We start from the raw sequence: 17,903 nt of genomic DNA on the forward strand, positions 1-17,903 counted from the left end.
CGAACCACTTATAAACCAATTAAACCATCGATACATAAACCCAAACTGATACATAAACAATCGCATACATTTAATTCATAATATAAACCATGACGGGCTTCGAGATCACTGATTTGCTAGTCCTATGGCTTTAAAGCCATTGTTTACATTCAAGTGTCTCAATAACATTCATACGTTGTCCATCAACTAAAGAGGAGTTTGATTGGGCCGGTATGAACAAATTGGGCCTGTTTCTAGTTTTCCTGTGATAAGATACTGGGCCTGTTTCGGGCTGTTTGGTGTATGTTCTATGCCTAGATCCAATTCTGTTGTTGGGTCAAGGCCAAACTAGACTGTTTCTTTGTTACTTTGTTAGCATGACCCAAGGAAGATAAAGAGGGTATATGAGAGAGTCTAAAACACAATTTCATGCCACCAAGGAAAGTCTTAAACATGTATTTTTTTTTTTTTTTTTTTTAACATTTTGTGTAAGCAAGATAATACAATGCTCAATGGAGTTGCCTTGACAATAAATTCTAGCCAGCTTATTGAAGATGCATAGAATGGAAGTTGTAAAGGTAACAAGCTCAACATCATATGTACCTTGGCCCATTGTATCTGCTTGGGCCAAGCCCATTGTCTCGAGTCTCACAGTTTTTTAATATTTTAACTGATGGGAATTCACAACGCCCTCGTTACAGTAGGATTAAGGATTGAATTTGACTTTGATATCAACTATAACAGGTCGAGTGCTTCACGATCTGACCCAAAAGATCTTGCTATTAAAAAGGACTAATACCCAACCCATATATACTTAATCACTTCTCCATTCAAATTCGACGTGAGCAAGACTCCATTTGTTACACATGTCCATTAGGAGTTTTGATTTATCTCACAATACATTATCAATGGGTTGTAATTTAGCGATAATTGTTCAACTTATAAAGTAGAAAGCCAGGGTTCAATTATTAGATTGGGACAAGTAACATATGTGGGTTTCTTATCATTGTAAAAATAATAATAATAAGAAAAACCGCCCACAGTACACTTTCTCATCTATGGTGGACTATTTAAGGAATTTTCATATTCCATTCATTTTAAAATTGAAATTCAAAATTAGAATAAAATCACAAAAATGGACTTCCAATCGGATTATATCAAACTCCATCCATTTCAAGCCAGGTATGGCCTTAAATAAATGGAGTGAAACACATATGATGATTGAGGTAACCGTAGCTGACAACTACTTGTCAAAAAAAAACTTGATTGTTATTTTTGCTATAGTATTTGACATTAAATGATTCAAAACATTTTATCATTTTTTATAGCATAACTGACTATACATATCTATATAATAAAGTCTAAAAACTCGGTTCTTTTTTTTTTTTTTTTTTTCACAATTGGAAACTGACTATTAAACCGATAAGGAAAAATTAACAAATGATAAGGGAATTAAACAATAAGGTAAACTACAACGGAGATAGAGAAGGAAACATAAGCAGTCTCATAGCAAAACACTACAATTATTCTCCTAAAGAAGAGGGGTAGGATAATTCAAAAGATACGAACAAAAATTAAATATAAAGTTCTGTTAAGTGATAATTTGATTGTTGGAGTGTATTCGACAGGCATGTCTCCTATGAAAGTAAAATAATGATTGTAATTTCTTAGGGTGTAACAAATAGTAAAATGAGGCGAGCAGAGAAGATGACTACATTGACAAAAATTATTTCCGGTCTAAAAAGTAACAAATCTTCACCTTCTGTTTTTTTCTTTTTTTCTTTTTTCTTTCTTCTTCTTCTTCTTCTTCTTTTTTTTTTTTTTTTTTTTTTTTAATTTATTTTTAAGGAGGAATTACTTTCTTAAAGTTGAAAAGTAAAATTATACCAGGAATTGATGGTAGAAAACGTGAAGCAAAAGTGTTAGGGACAAGCATAGCATTTTTAATGACAAGTGGTTCATACTTTTCCCTCATACAAAATTATAAAGAGGATACTATTCATCCTACAAATAGTATAAAACAAAGAGTTACGATTCATGAAAGAGAGTCATGTGTTATTTGACGGTTCGCTTGATTTTAAACAATTAAGTGCATATCTAATTAAGTACATTTGATAATACAATTTGAATATCACTTAAATAAGTGTGATTTAAAATATGTATAATTGTAAGTAACATTATATTATTTATAACTTAATGTTGAACACTAAAAATTAAAAAAGATATCAAATTTTATTTTTAAATTGCAACTTAAAATTCAGCTTTTAAAATTTTTGTTACTTAAATTTCAGTTTTATCAAATAACACCTTAGTGATTATTAATTTCGTCACACTTTATATATATATATATATTTTTGCACCACACTTTTTTTATTTAACGTAATACTTTATAATCAATTTAGTACTTAATTATGAATAAAATTAAATATTTCTCCAATTAAATGCGCATGATAACGCATTACATGCTTAAAATGGAGTAATTTTTAAAGTGAATAAGATTTCACTTATCATTGAAATAAAATATATTTCAATTTATGATTAACACTTAGAATTTGAGTTTTTAAAATTTTCCATTATATCAAACGGCACAAAAAACAATCATTTTTCTTACTCGTTTTTAGTTTATTTTCATATCTGTTTATCCCATTTCCTTTAAAATTTCTTCATAGTTATCCAAATTAGAAACCTAATTTGAGTTGATTTGTTACACAATTTATGAGATTTAACCATTTATCCCATATTCACATTAGGGTAGCAAATGAATCCAGCAGTTTATGAAAAACTTGGGTTCGATTTGGTCTCGTTTGTTAAGCCTCTTTTTAGGCCCGTTTGTTAAGAGGGCCGAGTTCAAGTCATCTAAGTTCGTGAACATAAACTCCTGTAAATTTATATATGTTTGTGAAAAAAAAGACTCTTATAAGCCCATCAAAATGTTCATAAACAATGTATTGTATAGGTTGATACACGTTAGATTATGAATTTAAAAGCTCAAATCGAGTCCAAATAAATTTTTTTATTAAATGAGTCGAACTAGAGCTTAATTATTTATTATTAAACGAGTCAAACTGGAGATCAACCTTTTGACCACGTCACAATTTCAATTGAAGCCCACAAACGTTGATTTGCAACCCTAATTGACGACATAGAAGAAAAAAATAGGGGGGAAAAAAAACGAAGAAAAAATCTATTGGTGTACTGTCCCTTGTAACATGTACCGTGTACCGCTTGAATGTCAGCGTATGTTAGCCTCAGCAAAGCTACATCTTAACATGCGCATCAACTCCAACATAAAAGCATAAAACCCCGCTCGTAGTTTCATTTTCAGTTCTCGTCTGTATCACTCTCTCTGTGCTTTTTAGAGAGAGAGAGAGAGAGAGAAACGGGAAGGCCGACTGTCTGTCCATCACAGCAGTCATCAATCATGGGTGAGTCGTCCACCGGCAGCGCCTCTCTCCCCTCCGGCCCCGACGCCAAGAAGCGTCGCGTCACCTACTTCTACGAACCCTCAATCGGAGACTACTACTACGGCCAGGGCCATCCCATGAAGCCCCACCGAATCCGCATGGCCCACAACCTCATCGTCCACTACTCCCTCCACCGTCGGATGGAGATCAACCGTCCCTTCCCCGCCGGCCCCGATGATATCCGCCTCTTTCACTCCGACGACTATGTCGACTTCCTCGCCTCCGTCACGCCCGAAACCCTCCACGACCACACCCACGCTCGCAACCTCAAGCGCTTCAATGTCGGCGAGGACTGCCCCGTTTTCGACGGCCTCTTCACCTTCTGCCAGGCTTCCGCCGGCGGATCAATCGGCGCAGCCGTCAAGCTTAATCGGCAGGATGCCGATATAGCGCTTAATTGGGCTGGTGGGTTGCATCACGCTAAGAAGTCTGAGGCATCTGGGTTTTGTTATGTCAATGATATTGTTCTGGGAATTCTTGAGCTCCTTAAGGTTCACAGGGTAATGTACTCTCTCTCTCTCTCTCTCTCTCTCTATCCATACTAATCACTCTGTTATTTAATTTGTTTATTTTAAAGTTTAGCTTTCATATGAGCTATGTTTTTGTGTGTTATGGTGTGCTTGATAATTTTGTGCTATTAGCTTTCCTTTTATGTGCTGTTTGTTTGTGTGTAATTGGGTTTTTGCTACATTTGATGTTTGAGTTTGACTTTTGCGCTAGTGGTTTTTATTGGTTTCCACTGAGGGGGTTTTGTGTAATATTATAGTCAATAGATAGAGAGGGTGGGCCTTGGCTCAACGGTAAGACCGTCCCTCCAGTGTGAGGGTTTGAAACCAGAAACAGCCTCTCTCTCCGTGTGGAGGTAAGGTTGCGTACATCTGATCATCTCGAGAGCTCGCAATGTGCATTGGACTAGCCCTTTTAATAGTCAATAGATAGCCATTTCTGCAATTAATTTCATTTTAATCTCTCATATGTTTTGTTTTTGAGACTTCTCTGTCTTCTAATTTTTAGCTTAAGAATCTGATATTGCTTTTATATTACTGGTGTTGGTGGGTTTATGTAATTGTTTGGTGGTGTAGATTCTGCTCAACTTGCATTTCTAGATAAGCTTTTATTATCATAAATTTGATCTGCCTTTCTAGTACAATCTAATGGTCGGCCTTGGGCCAAAAAAATTCTTCCCATACTTATCAATTTTAAATGACTATGAAAAGATGGTTTTTAATTTATGAAACAATAGTTTCATTCTTTTCTTTATTTGTGATAGTCTGAATTGTTTTATGGTTTTAATACTTGGATAATTTCTGTTTAAACTTTTTTGAATTCTATTCTTTTCCTTGGTTTCTTTCTTCTCTTCATCTCTTTTTTTAGTGATTTTAAACTTGTATTTGTATTTCCTTTTTCTGACAAGTTATTGACATTCAAATGGAATCTTAAGGTTGAATGGGAACATGACTTGGAATAGAAATTAGACAACTGATTAGTTGGTTAACTGTGGCACTATCTTTTGCTAAAGAATTTATTTAATGAAAGAAACAGTGGTAATATAAAATTTAGTGGTGTCATTTTTGTATTGCATCCTTGGTTGTTTTACCCTGTCAATGCAATTTTTGCATTTCTCTCCTCAGATTGTCATCCATTTTGCCTTTTCTTTTTCTTAAATCTTAAGCCTGCTAATATTTTGGCTTTAGATGTACAAGGGTTTCATGTTTGTATTGGTGATTGCAAAAGTTTTGCATTGGTTGTCGAACTACCTAATGCAATCCTCTTATTTCCGAGCTTGGCACCAGTTGTATAAAAATAAGCCATTAAACATGACAAAGGCAGTGTGCCTCTAGAATGGCTTTAATCATAGAATTAAGGCAATATGAGTTAAACAGAGGAGTGCATCTAGTATTTTGTATGATCGGAGTATCCGGGTAAAATTGTAAGGGAAGTTTTATAAAACAGTTATTAGACCAGTTGTTGTTCTTATGAGAGAATTTTGAATAGTTAAACAATTTGTGGATAAAGTGAGTGTAGCGGAAACGCAAATGCCTAGATGGATGTGTAATAAGACTAGAAAGGATAAAATTGGAAATGAACACACTTGTGAGTTGGTTGAAGTAGCACCAATTCGAGATAAAATGAGATAAAATCGAATAAAACTTTTTGGGCACGTGTAAAGGAGACCACTAAGTGCAACAATTAGGATGATTGATGTGGTCCACATTAAGGGTAATGTTTGGAGAAAGGGAAGACCAATGTAAATGTGGTTAGAGTGAGTAAGGAAGGAATGAGTTTATGGTCATAAAGCGGGGAAAAAAAAATAGGATTCATGTAGCCAACCCCAAGTAGTTGGGAAAAAACACTTTGTTGAGTTGAGATGTATCTAAACAAGGGTTTTAGTTATATGGTTATTTGGTTTATTTTGATCTATTTCTAACTGCAAAAATACTGGTATAATCATTCATCCATGTCAGTCATCCTAATTGTCTTTTCAAAAATTGTTCTATTTAAAATATACTGGTATAATAATTCATCCTAATTGGCCCACATTTACTTTGATCTATTTCATCCATGCATTATGCACTCACACATCGGTGCGCCCGTTCTCCTGTTTAGAACCCAATATTCATCTATTGGCTTTTCAAAATTTGTTATATGTTCATGGGTGCAAGGACTGTGGTTATTGGTTATCCTAAATACATAGATACAATTCATTTCTATATCGTTCTCTAATTCTATTGATATTACTGGGCAGCGTGTATTATATGTAGATATTGACATCCACCATGGAGATGGTGTTGAGGAGGCATTTTTCACCACTGATAGAGTGATGACTGTGTCTTTCCATAAATTTGGGGACTTCTTTCCTGGTACAGGGCACATTAAAGACATAGGTGTAGGGTCTGGGAAGTACTATGCTGTAAATGTTCCATTAAATGACGGAATGGATGACGATAGCTTCCGGGGTCTGTTTCGGCCCATCGTGCAAAAAGTTATGGAAGTTTATCAGCCAGATGCTGTTGTTCTCCAATGTGGAGCAGACTCGTTGACTGGCGACAGGTTGGGGTGTTTCAACTTATCTGTGAAAGGCCATGCCGATTGCCTTCATTTCCTTAGATCTTTCAATGTCCCTCTTATGGTCTTGGGCGGGGGAGGATATACAATACGGAATGTTGCTCGCTGTTGGTGCTATGAGGTCTTTCTCTCTCTTTCATTTTCGCCTTGCTTCTTAGACTATCTCATTAAATTTCTTATTTATGCTGGAGTTGTCTATTGAAGTTCAGTTTGTTACATTGCTACAGACAGCAGTTGCAGTAGGGGTGGAACCTGATAATAAGTTGCCTTACAATGAATATTATGAGTACTTTGGCCCTGATTACACTCTTCATGTTGAACCAAACTCCATGGAGAATCAGAACTCGCCCAAGGATTTGGAGAAAATAAGGTGATTCTGAATACTACATTTCTAGTTAACAATTATAGTTACAGTTAGTGCTAGTGGTTGTATCACTAGCACCCCAAAAGAAAATTCTGAAAACTAGTATGAAATAATGAAATGGTGATGTGCTGAATCTGACATTATATTTGTTTGAATATTTGTAATGTTGTAATACTAAAAAAACCCCTTAAAATCTGATTATCTCTATTGCATTCTTGCATTTTGCATCATTTTCAAATTTCTTCTCTATATGGCTGATTAACCTTGAAGGACTCTTAAACCAAATGCTAATGATTGAGCACGTAAATTAATTTTATATTTATTTTCTGGCTTATGAAAATAAAAATATTCTCTTACATAAGATTAATTATAATAGAATATAATCTTGAGTTATTTTAGAAACTCAAACTTGTTACAGATAGGGTTGGTTACATACTTGAAGTAATGTCCTTTTCCCTTTTTTTAAGAGACTGGAGGAAGGAAGACTATGTATGCATTTATGTTACGTTGTGTACTCATTTTTTTTTATTATTATGTCTGTTTCATTGTCTATTCATTCCATTAGAACCTCAGATTCATGCATTCTCAAAATTGTTGGGACTTTGCTGAGATGATTGTCTTAGATTTTATTTGATTGCCGATTCTGCCTTGGCTCGACTTGGTGTTTCTTTGGATTCATTTTGTTTAGATGCTTTTGTGGGATGGGTGGGGTTCATCCATTGGAGCTGTATATGGGCTAAATTTTCTAGTTACTGCTCTGGAAAGTTAACTTTGTAATTATAGATAATACTTTTGTATTGTTTATTTAGTAGTACGATTGTAACACATTTCCCGATTTACATAAGTTGGCTTGGCTGCGATACTGACAACGATTATCTCTTTGAGGCCTTTTGGAACCTTGCTTCAGTTGAAAACGATGCTTGAACCTAAATCATTGCTAGGTGACCTTATCTTTTCCCCTTTCAGGTAAAATGACGCGAAAGTTGCTATCGATTTTCTAGTTCCATATAGTTAGAAAACATTATACTCGTTTTCTTTGCCCTGCTAGTTTGTGCATTAATATAAGTTAGCAGCAGCTAGAGGTTGGCAGAACTTGTCTTGGAATAGAACGGAGAAGAATGCTTTAATTTCAGGTGCCCAATATACATCTCACTTATAATTTAGTTGGGATTGGTTAGGGGATTGGACCTCACAAACCATATATTAACCAGACTAATATTTTCTAAGAAAATATAATTTTGTAATTGAAATGTGATTGGAGTTTGCACTGGTGTGTTGGTATAGGTTGATTTATTATAATTGGATTTGGTTCAGGTTAGTGGTTTTAGGGTCCTTAGCTGGATCTACCTTAGTTGTTTTTGTGGTGGTTGTCATGTTTACTTATCCTTTAGCCTATGCAATTTTTTTACTTTTCCTGAATTGCTTCATAGATAAATTGCATTTCTTCATTCTAACTTCAAATGGACACAAGGGCAGAGCGCGCAGTGTTGAGTGGGCTCAAGTTACACCATTAGAATTTTGGACATATAGAGATATTAGGGGCCTAATTTGGATCTAATGATACTTTGCTTATCAAAAAGAATTTTGAGAAGATAAAGATTTATATCAACATCACTATCATCAATCCCAAATTGGGATAAATATCTATAAGATATTATTAAAAAAAAAAAAAAAAAAAAAATAAGGGAATTCTCTCTAAATTCTTGAAGACAAAAAGCTTTCTTCTGTATTAGAAAATGATAAAAATGTTCGCGTGTAAGAGCCTTGCCATTATGCTATTTAAGAGGATTCAAACTCTCAACCTCCATGCGGTTAGGTGAGAGCCTTGCCATTAGGCTATCTACTTGGGGTTCATGAGAAGTTAAACTTAATAACCAAAATTTCTAACTATTTAATTTGTACTCGGTAATCATTTTTTAATAGCTATATGACAGTAAAAGTTCAAGCTTTTATGAAGTTGATTGTTCAGATTTTATTTGTATTGATCTATTTTGTTGTTTTGGGATTATACTTCCTATAATTATTTTATATTCATTATTACTAGCATATTTGTCAATTTGGTACAAGTAACATAAGTTGTGATAAACTTGACATTTATAGATTCTATAAAATAAAAATCAGTATATTAATTAATAATTAATTGGTTACTGAATCTACGTTAGAATTTCAATCCCCCCTCTCTTTTACATGGTTATATCAGGCATTTTTTATGATTTAGTGGTCTATTTTTTGTCTTGTATCATTATTTAAGGATATATATTATTCCTTTCAAAGGAAGTTTCTAGCAAGTTGCAATCACCTCAAACGAAGAAATACTAGAAAGAATGACACGGTGATGTTACTGATGTAGAAAAGGAATGCTCTTATACCAATTTGATGTAGGACCAATGAATTGGTGTAAGTGTGTAACCCAAAAGGTGCTTAAATTCCAAATTGATGCAGGACTAGAGGGAAAGAAGTGGATAAGGATGAGAAGATGAGATAAGGCATGAAAAAAGAGGCAGAAAGTAGTTGAATGGTTTTGTAGATAAGAACCTTCATGTAAACAAAAACATAAGCAAACCCTAAAGTAAGAACATACATAAATAAATCTAAAATTAAAGATTACTAAAAATAAAAATAAAATTCAATATGTAACCTTAAATAGTTAAATTACTAAAAATCTCTAGTTCTATCAGTCACTGCCTCTTCCTTTAATGTGTGTGATCCAAAAACACAATCCGCACATGATTCACACACAATAGAAGAAGGAACAAAAATCCCGTAAATCAGGGTCAGATATTTATTTTTATTTTGGTAATGTTAATTGTAGAGTTAGTCATGTATTTTTTTATTTTTGGATTTGTTTATGTTTTTGCGTACGTGAAGTCTCTTATGTATAAAACCATTCAACTTTTGATAATTAATAATAGTTGTGGTTTTAGAATTCTCTCGTGTTCTTCTTTCTCCATTGTTCTTGCTCTTCTCAACCCCTTAGTCTCCCTAGCCTAACTTTAATATATTTTTTAATATCCTTCATCTATTCTTTCCCCTTTTCTTCTAGCCTCATTCAATCTTTTCGCTTCCATGCCCTTCTTTCTTTCTTGTCCTATGTAAACTTGGTATTAGAGCACTATTCCATTTTAAGACGACGTGGTATCAAAAAACTTTTGGTCCAACATCAATTTGGTGTCATGCATCACATGGTCTGTTTGCTGGTTGAATGTATTGACTTCATGTTCATGTAATATCTAATGCCCGTTTAACTTGTTAGTGAATTGATTATTGTATCTGGTAGCAGGTAGGTAATAGTGGTTTTAGGATTTGAAGAAATGGCATCACATAATATGTCATTACTCTTTTGTTGATGATTAATTTGTTACTATGGCATTACCACTTTATGTTTGAATATAGGCTTTTGCATGGGAATTCTATGGAAGCAAATATATCTCTCTTTCTTTGTGCGTGTTTGTGTGTATGTAATATGTATGATGTCTAGATACTTAACTCCACTCAACTTAACAAGACCGTTTTCCAAACTCAAGGCTATAATCTTAGTCAATTTTGAGTGTCTTTCAATGACATTTTACTTACAAAAAGAACAGCCATAATCTCATTTAAACCACATGTCATCATACCGTTCCTTACTAACTCTACTCGCATTAACTTTTGACTTCTCCTTGTCTTAGTATTACCCTTAATGTGACCATTTCACTCTTACTACTTGACACACTTAGTGGGTTTCTTACTTCGACCATCTCACAAATGTGTCCATTTCTAATTCTATCATTTCATGTCTTACCATTTCATGCACAACCATCTTAACATTCGTATTTTTACCGTTCATTTTGTGCATATATTGTTTCCTAAATGCCCATTCTATCCCGTAAAAAATAACTGCTCTAATAGCTATCAACATTCCTTTCAGCCTTAACTGGATATGCTGGTGGCGCAAAATATTAGATGAACTCCATTTAGCCTACCCTGTCTCGATTCTATGATTAACATTGTCAAGAGATTAAGATAATTCTTGAAGCAGCATGTTGAAATTAGATGATCTACCACAAAATTCTTTTTCTATTTTGAACTCCAGATGGCATCTTTGTCCTTTGCTCAATTTTTAGAGTATATTACACTTGCACCCACTTAGATTTGCCTAACAATTGACTCCATCACCACCCACCCCTTCTCTCTCTCTTTCTCCCTCTCTCCCTACCCACCACCGCGACCTCTGTTGGGGTCCACCCATGTTATAGCAGACGTAACGTGAAGGCGATGATAAACTCTTATCTTCCGTGATTATCTCATGTGGTAGATTGTTAGGAGGATTACTTTCATAGTATTTGAAAGGGGTATTACTCTTGTTAGGAAGGGCTACTTTTATTGTATTTAAAAGGACACTAGGTGTGGAGAACGGTAGAGATTAGATTGTCCTTGTGAGTGATTGGGTACATGAAGGGTTGAGGGTGTAGAGTGAAATCTCTGTGTAATCCTTTATCTTGTACAGTTTACAATCTTGAGTGGAAATCTTGCTCTCCATGGACGTAGGCCTGTATTTTCCGAACCACGTATATCTCATGTGTTTCGTTTTGTTTTCCAAGTGATTTGTTTCTGTGAATGGTTGAGTCATTTGCTGTGGGTACTTTGCTTTATTTACCCAACGACCTCCACCACTGCTCAACCCTCTCTATCTCTCTCCACCCACCACTGCGACCTCCACCACTGCCCAAACCCTCTCTCGCTTCCCACCTACAATCTGCACTGCCCATCACTCCTCTCTCCCCTCCTCCTCCTCATTCCCTTCTCCCACTCCAGCAATCTAGTCACAGTTTCTCTTGGTGGCACGATTTGTTTAGAGCAAGCAAGTGAATCAAGTGATCCCAATAGACCATTTGTTGTTATTTGGACACATGAAGAATCTTACTTTGTTAGCAGTGCCCAAAAGCATCCATAAAGTTATATTATCATGCAACGATGGGGTGCTCTGATAGTTAAGTGGGTTCAAGGCATTGGATACAATGGTAGATTAGAAAAGAAGGCGAATTCTCAAATCAAATGTTTGGAGCTATTGAAGAAGATATTGTTACATAACGTCTGATAAGAAGGTGATTAATTGTTTGATAGATGCATGTTTATATCCCTCAGTTAGTATGTAGAACGAGTATCTTATAATTATATTACATATATCTATTTATACAATTGGATTCATGTTACATTGGAGTGAAAAAGTATATTTGTTAATATGGCAATTTGGTCATTTCACATAATATTTTAAGGTTAAACAGGTCTTTTGAACAATTCAAGGTGGTAAATACGTCATTTCACAAAGTGGGGTGACAGTCATGATGACTAGTTAACAAGGGACGGTCGTAGTTATCATGCGCCAAATCTCAGGAGGTGTTTGTGTAGGTTTTCACAAACAGAACATCCAAGTGTTATAAGGATAAACAGAACATCCATTCACACCTTTCTTTTATACATCTAAAATATTGTTATAAATGTTTTCTGTTTTAAACTATTATGCCATTTTAATTACATTCGGGAATTGGGATGATTCTCTGACTAATTTTTAATATTATTGATAGATTCATGATTAATATTGTTTGACCACCATTGTGATAGCGATATTGTGAAATTTATTCATACATTTCTTTAAATGGATTTTGAGGCTTATTAATTGGCTAGGTAGCACCTACTTAAGGCTTTCTTGCAAGTATGGTATTAGCATTGGGTCCCTCTAGGGATAATGCATAACCCATTCTGTTCAAAAGTTTTATATATGAAAAGATACTCCTTAGTCCGTATTGACACCTAGGTATATCTGCACCTGACACTTGAGTCATTTGACATATGTGAAATTATAAGATGTGTATTGACAATGTATATATTTAACATGGAGTGGTAGGAAAGTGGTTGGAAATTGGAAGTGGTCTACAGTGACCAAAAGAGGAAGCAAAAAGGGTAAATGGAACACGAAGAATGAGAAACACAAAATGTTTTGGAATGTGAATTGTCAAATGATGTCAAATCAAATTGGAAGTTTACAGGAAAACTAAAAGTTTCACTAGACTAATCTTAAGATTAGATACTTGGAAAAATAGGTTGAAGTGTAAACTTCTTGGAATTATTCAAGATATTTTAAGAAATTTATGTATCATGATTGAATGGATAACTTCATAAGCATAGGATGTTTCATAGTGTTCTCGTATTGCTTTCACAAGGTTTTCTTGAAGTTCTAGGGGTTATAGATTGTTTTTTTTGAAGCGCTATTGATTCGTTTTCCAGAAATACTTTGGAAGTTGTGTCTCAGCTCTCATGACAAGTTTCCAGGGTAATAGTTTCCCTATCGAACCAAGTTCCTTGGCAACTATGGGTTGGGTAATGGTGCCTTTGTGTAGCAATATAATTGCCAAATGGTGTTCTTATGTTAACAGAACTTAGGTTGGCCGTTGGCGAATTTTGTAGAACAAAACTAGAGTCTATAACTTTTATTCTAATTTCTATCTCAGATTAGAAATTTTAGAAGTTAGTGTTAGCCTGTTAGGTTAGGTGTTTCTTCGTACTCATTGTTGAAGAAGGAAATTAAATATTCACACAAGTTTAATTGCGTAATATTCAGCTCGAAGAGTTGAGGTACAGAGGTAGTATTCAGCAAACCCTAAGCACGAGAACCCTCCCATGACAATACCCCTTGCACATACGGGTACTGTTCTTGGAGATTAGGTTCTGTTTGCTTGATCACGGAAGTCAAGTTTCTTCAACCAGAATCTCTTCAACAATGTCATAGGATGAGCAATCTAGTACGAGAGCGCGTTCAACTTGCTTGGAACAGTTTGACAATAAGGAAATTTTCCAAATAATTTTCTTGCCGCAGAGCTTGTTGCATTGGACATTTGATCTATTACGACTAGCAATTTGTTTCCATTCTCAAGTCAAGGGCGCGCAGCAGTTTTAATGGTGAACTTTTTCTTTGCGTGAGATTAGAGATAGGATTGACATGAAGTACTTGAGGGGAATAGCTTGCTCCACTAATGGATCCCACTCGTTCGCCAATCTCATCCATAATTGCTTTCTTGTCTTCATTTTGGCTGGTACAACCACTCCATACCCCGATCAGAAGGCGGAAACGATACTGGGATCTTCTGCGAGGCGACTAGAGGTAGGCCTCAAGGAAATAAGAAAATACTACAGCTCTTTCCATAAGGATAAAATCGTAAGTTGACACATTGATTGACTTACCAAATTTTGGTTTATGCATAGATTATTAGGGTTTCCAAGTTTTAATGTTTTAATTGGATTTGATTCCATAAATCGTTTTAAATATTCATAGAAGTGTTTATGGGAGCTTTCTGTTTTGATATATTTGTAAGTTTAAAACTGTATTGGACTTCGATCGTTCTATCTATTGATTGCAGGTTACTAAAGTTGTGTCGAACAAGTGGCTAACTCTTTGATCAATTGAGACCTGCGAAATTTAGTTTTCTTTCTGGTGTAAAACACTACCAACCCTATTCTCTTTATACTTCTATTTTGCATGTGTATACCATGCTAGGACAGAATAGAACACAAATACTTAGAAATCATTACACAAATACATAGAAAGCATTATTGTGAGTTCTTCGAGTTGCATCATAGTTTGTTTTGCATTGATCATTCTTAGACTTGGTGAGAGTTCTTCGTTGTGTGTTGACATCTATTATTTCGTTGTACAACCTAAGTCACACAATCCTTCTCAACGGTTGTCGCTCTCATGCTCCATGCACGCTCTTGCATCTATTCCCACTATTTGTGACTTGATTTTGCCACTTTCGCCCTCATGCCCTCGAATTCACTCTCGCTCCTGCTCCCGCTTTATGTGACTTAGTGTACAACTGAAGAATTCAACACCACTGTTAATCCTTCATCAGAGATTGAACTGGATGGCTACGGTTGAGACTGGATTATTGATGGAGAAGCAGATTCGTGAGGAGAAGTCTATTGATGAGCGAAAATCGTGTGCTTGGAGAGTCAACAAGAGTTTGGTGGAGTGATTTTTGTCAAGGAGGTAACTAGGGGTTTCTTGGGTTTTGGAAAATAATAACTGAGGTTGTAATCCTTCTTTCCCATTGTGGATTTGGTTTGCTTGGACTAAGTCCCGTGGTTTTCAAACATTTGAGTTTTCCGCATTAAAAAATCTGCGTGTCCATTATTTTAATGCTTTATCCATGGAGTAAGCATGAATGATGGATGGAGTTGATTTAAATTTTAATGCTTGATTTAAATTTTAACCTGCGTGTCCATTATTTTAATGCTTTATCGATGGAGTAAGCATGAATGATGGATGGAGTCGATTTAAATTTCTGTTACGATTTTAATTTTTGTTAAGTTAGTTTAAATTTCAAAAGTACTTAAGTTCGGCAATCCAATCTACAAGATCTGTTCACCCCACTCTAGATCACGGGTCTTACGCAACTCTGTATCAGTCTATTAGAGCCTCAGGTGCTGGTCCAAACTTTCAGCGGTAGGAAATATAGCTTGATGGATTTGTGGATTTCAAATTAGTGGATTTGAGAGAGTTAGAAGCGTGGATATAATATACAAGGTTAAAGTAGTTATTTGAAATTTATGCCGGGTGGGGTTCAAGTTGTGCTATGATTGTAATAAAATATTTGTCCCATACCTCTAATCTAACATCACCTTGGACTTTGAAATCTAACTTCAAAATATTTTACTTAAACTTAAATCCTTGATTTCAAATTCATTCATTTATCCAAATGAACCCTATATATGTATTGAACTTGTATAAGAAGAACGCAAGCAGCTTGTGCTCTGTGGATATTGTTTCGACCAGGTGCTTTTACCTGGGCAACTTAACTTTCCTTTCAACAAAAGCTGGTGTCTCCATTCTATCAAAAGTTTTGTTCTTCTTTAAACCACACTCCTTTCTTCAACTGTTGACTTATCCTGCTATAACTTTATTTTTTTTTTTATTTTTTTTTTTTTATTTTTTATAACCATTTTCTTGTCCTAATGTACTTTATGCAATGTGGTTGATACTTGGAGCCAGAATACACGCGCGGTAGTGCTTGTGCATATTTTTATCTTACCGTCAGTTACTTAGGCAGGAGTCTCTCTCCAGCCCCCCTCCCCCCTCTTTCCTCTCGCTTGGATCTAATATCTTGGTCATTGAGTTCAATATTGGAATTGGTTGTGCTGTTATTTTTTTTAAGAACTGGTGTCACTGTGTACAGCTTTATGTATATTTTTGACACTAATGTCAGTCGAATATAAATTTTGCAGGAGCATGCTGCTTGAGCAAATTTCTAGACTACCACATGCACCTAGCGTGCCATTTCAGACAACACCACCCACTACACAAGTCCCAGAAGAGGTTGGTAACTTGTGGCTTGAGTAGCTGGATCATTTGTGGATTTTCTCTTGACCATTTTGCTTTTGATTTTATATTGATCATTGGAGGACTTTTGGCTATAGGCAGAAGAGAATATGGATAGAAGACCAGCCCGGCGCATATGGAATGGTGAGGATTTTGAATCTGATGGCGAAGAAGATGAGAAGCCTCGACATCACAGCTTGAACACTGCTGGTCATCGCACAGCAAATGATGGCATGAGGTAAAGCCTCAAGTGGTTTTCTCAATTAAAGGGTTCTTAGAACATCCTTGTAGGAATTCTTCCATCAGAAATTGAATGTATTTTGTGCTTATGTGACACCGTTTGTGGCTGGTCCTCTGTATTTCTCTCCTCCACACCCCCCCTCCCTTGTGCTTGGCATGTGGGGAGGGAGGGAGGGATTTTATACCATCTTATTTCAATCTGAAATTTCTAACTTATTATTTAGTTCATAGTTATTACTTTCATTTTTGGGATAAAGGGACAAAGCCTTTCAGCTGAGTGTTCCAGTGATGGTTATAGGCTTTGGGTTTCCTTTGAGTTGACTTCGTGTGATTTGTGACTCAGGGATGTTGCAGATGAAATCAAAGAAGAGAAGATGACAGATGCACATCCTCCATCTTCACACAGATGAAACTCCAGAACTCCTAAATCAAATGCCTCTTATCGTATGCAAAAGGATTCTTCCTATAAAGGCAAATGCCATTTCATTTGACTGGCATTAGGAAAGGCACTTACGGCTGATCCCTCACTAATGCTCCCTTCTTTTTTTAGTCTTTTTCTTTTTTAAAATTTATTTTAGTAGACATTTTTCATGGGTTAGAATCAGAAGTAGGGATTATACGAAGAGAGATAATTACCTGCACTATGCAAAATGTTTACCATGGCAGTCACTAAGAATTGAGTTTTTGTATCATTGTGTATTGATTACCTTGTGTAGGCTTTGTTGAAGAGTAACCATTACAATGTAAAACTCTTCTTCCTTTAACATGGTAAGTGGGCTGATGTATGTCGAGAACTTTCTGATTCAGATTAAACCCTGGTCTCGTCATGTCAGGATCGAAGTTCTACTTGCCATTTCATAAAGCATTATGGATTCTCTTTTGGAAATGCTTAAAATGTGGATATCTTTTATGTTTTTGTGATACGAACTTGCAATGGAATCTGCTCGAGTGAATTCATGTTTCTGCAGTTCTATGGATATATGGAGATTTAACTATTAATCTTCATTGATGCCTAAATGAATAGGTTTTACCCCCTTTACATTTATCATTTTCTGATAGTTAAGAAGTCTCACGGTTGGTATAATATGGTAGTGGATAGAAGGGAGTCCTTGAAAGTGGCAAATAGGTAGGCTCTGTTAGGGACTATTGAAAAGTTTTTCCCTTGTTCTACTGGTTCCTCTCTAGTAGATGACTGCTACTGTATTTTATATTTGAACATTTTTGGATTTCCTTGTCCGGATTTGTATATTTTATATACTTTTGTTGATGTTATTGTTATTGACGGTTACCAAATGGAGGAATTTTTAAGGGTGATACTCTTTTAAGCCCAAAAAAAATGTGTCTAGTTGAACTCAAAAGATTGTTGTTATTGATATTTTATAATTTTTTTCCGAATAACTCTTCCAAGAGTATATCTGTTCATGAGAGTCGTGAGGTC

At 35.4% G+C, this 17,903-nt stretch overlaps 1 protein-coding gene across 1 annotated transcript; it reads left to right on the forward strand.

Moving 5' to 3' along the window:
- Nucleotides 1-3,286: 3,286 nt before the first annotated feature.
- Nucleotides 3,287-17,386, forward strand: LOC132282625 (histone deacetylase 6). Its single transcript, XM_059784363.1, has 6 exons — nt 3,287-3,943; nt 6,190-6,630; nt 6,737-6,879; nt 16,132-16,222; nt 16,324-16,463; nt 16,809-17,386. The coding sequence occupies exons 1-6, from the start codon at nt 3,401-3,403 to the stop codon at nt 16,873-16,875; spliced, it is 1,425 nt and encodes a 474-aa protein (XP_059640346.1). The 5' UTR covers nt 3,287-3,400; the 3' UTR covers nt 16,876-17,386.
- The last annotated feature ends 517 nt before the right edge of the window (nt 17,387-17,903 follow it).

The sequence above is a fragment of the Cornus florida genome, unplaced genomic scaffold, assembly GCF_030987335.1.
Source record: "Cornus florida cultivar Cherokee Brave unplaced genomic scaffold, ASM3098733v1 CherokeeBrave_3.0.0_Hap2_Chr11, whole genome shotgun sequence".
NCBI classification, from domain to species: Eukaryota; Viridiplantae; Streptophyta; class Magnoliopsida; order Cornales; family Cornaceae; genus Cornus; species Cornus florida.